Source organism: Alosa sapidissima, chromosome 7 (assembly GCF_018492685.1).
Source record: "Alosa sapidissima isolate fAloSap1 chromosome 7, fAloSap1.pri, whole genome shotgun sequence".
Classification (NCBI taxonomy): domain Eukaryota; kingdom Metazoa; phylum Chordata; class Actinopteri; order Clupeiformes; family Clupeidae; genus Alosa; species Alosa sapidissima.
The window spans coordinates 13,684,531-13,689,530 of record NC_055963.1 but is presented as its reverse complement, the minus strand read 5'-3'; the positions used below and the strand labels follow the sequence as shown (position 1 = coordinate 13,689,530).

The 5,000-nt window shown below is 49.3% G+C and overlaps 1 protein-coding gene across 14 annotated transcripts in view; it reads left to right on the top strand.

Moving 5' to 3' along the window:
- LOC121712976 (membrane-associated guanylate kinase, WW and PDZ domain-containing protein 1-like) overlaps window positions 1-5,000 on the top strand; it is a 137,845-nt gene that overhangs the window by 116,393 nt on the left and 16,452 nt on the right. For 13 of the 14 annotated variants that reach the window (XM_042097156.1, XM_042097155.1, XM_042097154.1 and 10 more), the window contains 3 exons: window positions 373-464; window positions 1,025-1,214; window positions 1,662-1,964. In XM_042097156.1, coding sequence (XP_041953090.1) covers window positions 373-464; window positions 1,025-1,214; window positions 1,662-1,964 — 585 coding nt within the window. The remainder of the gene's footprint in view (window positions 1-372; window positions 465-1,024; window positions 1,215-1,661; window positions 1,965-5,000) is intronic. The other variant, XM_042097149.1, reaches the window with a different exon arrangement.

Genomic DNA, 5,000 nt, shown 5'->3' with positions numbered 1-5,000 from the left:
TTGAACAGAAAATAAGCTGTACTTGCCCATAAAGACGGAACACAGCAAGGATATTGTATTCAATGCTGACTTAGCTCATTTGATGTAAGGGAATGTGTGTCTGACTGTGTGTGTGTGTGTGTGTGTGTGTGTGTGTGTGTGTGTGTGTGTGTGTGTGTGTGTGTGTGTGTGTGTGTGTGTGTGTGTGTGCGTGTGGTGGGGGGTTAATTAGGGTGTGCATTAATGATATCAATGTGTAGAGGGATGCCCAAACGGTTCCTGGTCAGTAACCCCCCCTCTCTATCTCTCTGTTTCTCCCTCTCTCTCTCTCTCTCTCTCTCTCTCTCTCTCTCTCTCTCTCTCTATCCCTTTCTCTCTGTCTCTGTGTTTTAGTGCCAGACTCTCAGGAGCAGGATATATTCTTGTGGAGGAAGGATACAGGTTTTGGCTTCAGAATACTGGGTGGAAATGAACCAGGAGAGCCGGTGAGTCTCTCTCTCTTATGCACACGTATACATACATGCATACATACTCATACTCTCCTTATCACATATCCTATGATACTTTGTGTATATTGTCAAGCTTGATTTGTAATGCCTAAATGTAATGTCTCAAAGTATATCAATATCTTACTTCATGCTTTATGCTGAAGTAGAGTCTAGATATGCATGGTATACATATATTATAGCATCTCAATAACAGCACCTGCATGTGCTGTAAATATCATAGTGTGTGTGTGTGTGTGTGTGTGTGTGTGTGTGTGTGTGTGTGTGTGTGTGTGTTTTCACCATGCTGCAGGTCTACCTCTAGCACAAACTCAGGTGCTACGCTCCAGGCGCTAGCTGAGCATGCACTGGCAGATGGTACTAGTCAATGTGATTATGTGTGTTAATGACAGACCTACATCAGCGCAACTGTTAATGGAGTATGCACAATTCTCTCTCTCTCTCTCTCTCTCTCTCTCTCTCTCTCTCTCTCTCTCTCTCTCTCTCTCTCTCTCTCTGTGTGTGTGTGTGTGACTGTGTGTGTGTGTGTGTGTGATCAGATCTACATTGGTCACATAGTGAAGTACGGGGCGGCGGACGAGGACGGGCGGCTACGCTCTGGGGACGAGCTGATCTGTGTGGACGGCACAGCGGTGGTGGGCAAGTCCCATCAGCTGGTGGTGCAACTCATGCAGCAGGCCGCCAAGCAGGGACACGTCAACCTGACCGTACGACGTAAGGCAGGATTCGGTGAGCACACACACACATACACACACACACACACACACACACACACACACACACACACACACACACACACACACACACACACACACACACACACACACACACAAACTCCCCTTCATGTGCCCACCCCCCAACACCACAAACACACCAACTCTCCTCTCCTTCTCTCCTCTCTCCTCAGTGTGGAAGGACAAGGGCAACATTGCGTTGTCCTTTCCAATTCCACACTGACACACACACACACACACTCACACACCCACTGACTCCCTCCCTCCGCCCTCTCTGTCCTCTCTTATCAGTTTGTAAAGGCAAGGTTGATATCCCTTTCACACACACACACACACACACACACACACACACACACACACACACACGATGTCTGTTTCTTTCTCTCTCACACACACACACACTCCCTAACCCCCACCTCTCCCTGTCCGTCTCTGTCCCCAGTGTGTAAGGGCGAGGGCGACGTGCCTCCATCCCCAGCCTCCTCTCACCACAGCAGCACGCAGGCGCCGTCGCTGACCGAGGAGAAGCGCACGCCGCAGGGCTCGCAGAACTCCCTCAACACGGTCAGCTCGGGCTCGGGCAGCACCAGCGGCATCGGCAGCGGCGGCGGCGGCGGCTCGGGCAGTGCCGTGGTCTCCGTGGCGCTGCAGCCCTACGACGTGGAGATCCAGCGCGGCGAGAACGAGGGCTTCGGCTTCGTCATCGTCTCGTCTGTCTCACGGCCCGATGCCGGCACCACGTTCGGTAAGTGGAGAGGGAGGGGCAGAGGAATCAATCAATCAATCAATCAATCAATCAACCAACCAAATCAACCAGTCATTCAATTAATCAATCAAACAATCAGTCAGTTAATCAATCTTTATGCGTATAGCACATATCATACAGAGTAGCTGTGCAAGAACGGCACACAAAAAAGAAAGAAAGAAAGAAAGAAAGAAAGAAAGAAAGAGAATAAGAGCAGGAGGAGGAGGAAGAACCATTAATCAATCAATCAATCAGTCTCTATAAAGCACTTTTCCTGCAGAGTAGCAATGCAAGTGTACGTAGCACGCAAGAAAGAAAGGAAAAGAGAGGAGAAGATGTTTGGGGACCTGATGAATGATGGAGGGAGAGGAGCAAGGGAGGAGAGAGAGAGAGTAGAGAGGAAAACAAGAGGGATGGATAGAGTAGTACAGGTGAGGAAAGGAGAGGTGGAGAAGTGGGGAAAGAGGTAATTGAGCAAAAAGAAGGGAGAGGTTTAGAGAAAAGCATCCTGTGAAAAATGAGCTGAAGGAGAGGAGCGAGGAGCAGAGGATGAGGAGGTGGGGGGGGGGGGCAGAGCAGGTGATTGATTGGTAATGCCTTAGCTGTGAGCCCAGGGTTTAGCTCTTTATAAAAATCTCGTTTGCAAGGCCATTCAGATTCCCACTTGGTCTTTCACAATGGCAGCAGGGACAACTACATTTAGATTGCGATTTATTCATTTGGCACCGTCTCATCCTAATTGACTCACAAATCAGGAAGAGAACAGCATAACCCAGTGGCTAAACAGGAAGACAACTATATTAGAAGTGCCAATGACCATGATCCCTATTTTGACAAGATATAGGGGCACTTCTTCAGCATGATTGACAGCAGGCCGAATCAGCAGGTGTAGAGCACCCTCTTTTTTCTGCTAAAGCAGAACAGACACAGAATACAGAGCAGAGCTTGAGTGTGTATATGAGTGTGGGTGTTTGAAGGGTATTTGTCAAACAGCACTCCATCAAACTCAGTCATATAGAGAGGGACCACAGACCAAGGGCTCTTTCAACAGAGAGGTGTACATTTATGTCATTACATGTTTGTGTGTGTATCATATGTGTGCATACAGTATGTGAAGTGTGGGTGTGACCAGGGGATCTCAGGTCTCTCTCATGTACAGTCGTCCATGATGGAGCCCATCATCAAGCGTCCCACCCCACCCCACCCCCACCTCCCCTCTACCCCCCACACCCCCCCCCCCCCCCTCCCGTTCCGCTGCTTTGCATGTAATTGGAGGCTACTGAGCACAATTCTATAGCTGTCCACATCGCTTATGTATGAAGGCAAATGTTTCAAATGCCATCAATTAGACGCAGTCAAGCATCGCTGTGGGGTGGGGGTGAGTTGGCAGGGGGTGTCTGCATCCGTTCCCCTCTCTCTCCTTCTCTCCCTCTCTCTCTCTCTCTCTCTCTCTCTCTCTCTCTCTTTCTCTCTTTCTCTCTCGCTTTCTCTCACCCTCTTTCTCTCACCTTCCATTGATCTATCTCTCTCTAAACCCTCCCTCCTGTCTCTCTCTCTCTCTCTCTCTCTCTCTCTCTCTCTCTCTCTCTCTCTCTTTCCTCGCTTGCTCTCCCAGACAGACTCACTGCTGCAATGTCAGCGCAAGGGCTTGGGGATTGGCTAATGACTGCACTAAGGCTGCCTGTCACTCTCTTCCCCATGCTGCCTCTGTGCTTACCTCCATGTGCCTGGAGCTACTCAGGACGGCATCGCCGTTGACGTAGTTGTCTGGATGATGTCTTTGTGTGTGTGTGTGTGTGTGTGTGTGCGTGCGCGTGCGCGTGTGTGTGCGCGCGTGTGTGTGTGTGTGAATGTGTGTGTCATTTGAGTTTCGACGTCGTCACCGGTGGCATTGTCGTCTGGGTGACAGCAGAAGTGTTTGTGTGTGTGTGTCTGTGTGTGTGTGTGTGTATGAGTGTGGTTGTGTGTGTGTTTGTGTTGAGACAGATGAAGTAACAGTCGAGATGTCAGGGAGTGTTTCGATGTGCAGACTTGTGTTGTGGTACACAGTGATGACAGGTAGGATAGCGTAACGCGCCGTTATTATGAAGAAATACCCACTTCGTTTTGAAATTGTGACATTAAAATGGGAAATAATCTGGCAGTGGAAAGAGATAATTGCTCGTTATACAAACTCTTGACAAGAGATGAATATTCTCAGAGCGCCGTATCATACAAATGTGCATTCAAAGTGAGGAAATTGACTCCCAAAGCCTAATGAGTAAGCCTTTTATGATGAGATAGAGGATACGATGTCTTTGCAAGATAAGCATTTCTTGTGGTGTGGTTCACAGTGTATTGTAGGTGTTTCCATGACGTTGCCTGTCTTAGCCAGTCAGTCACTTGTGTCTTGGCACTGAGGTCACCGTAGTATTTCTGTGTCCTTGCGTTTACCCTTATTCCATTCTGTTGTTTATTGTTAAGTAAGACTATGTCTTTGTGTGTGTGTGTGTGTGTGTGTTGTGTGTGTGTGTGTGTGTGTGTGTGTCTGTGTGTGTGTGTGTGTGTGTGTGTGTGTGTGTGTGTGTGTGTGTGTGTGTGTCTATGTGTGTGTGTCTGTGTGTCAGCTCAGTGGGTCTGGTGGTCACTGCTGGGACGCTCCACACTTGACCCTAACCCCCAGCAGCAGCAGCAGGGAGCTTCAGAGACATAGCCAGCCTCTTAGCGTTTTAAGCGACCAGAAGGAAGGCAACTACTTGACAGCCCTGTGTGTGTGTGTGTGTGTGTGTGTGTGTGTGTGTGTGTGTGTGTGTGTGTGCGCGCGCTGTGTGGCTCCCTGTCTTTGCCCTGTTGGAGCCCACTCAGCTGTTCCTCCATGCATCTTAATCGCTTGCATACTAAATATTTGGACAGATGGAGAGATGAATGCGGAGGATGGAAGGGTGGATGGATGGAGGGATGGACAGATGGATGGATGGATGGAGGGATGGATGGATCCAGGCAGAGGAGAGGGATGACGGATGATCTCAAGTGTGGGAGGGAGAGAGAACGACAGAG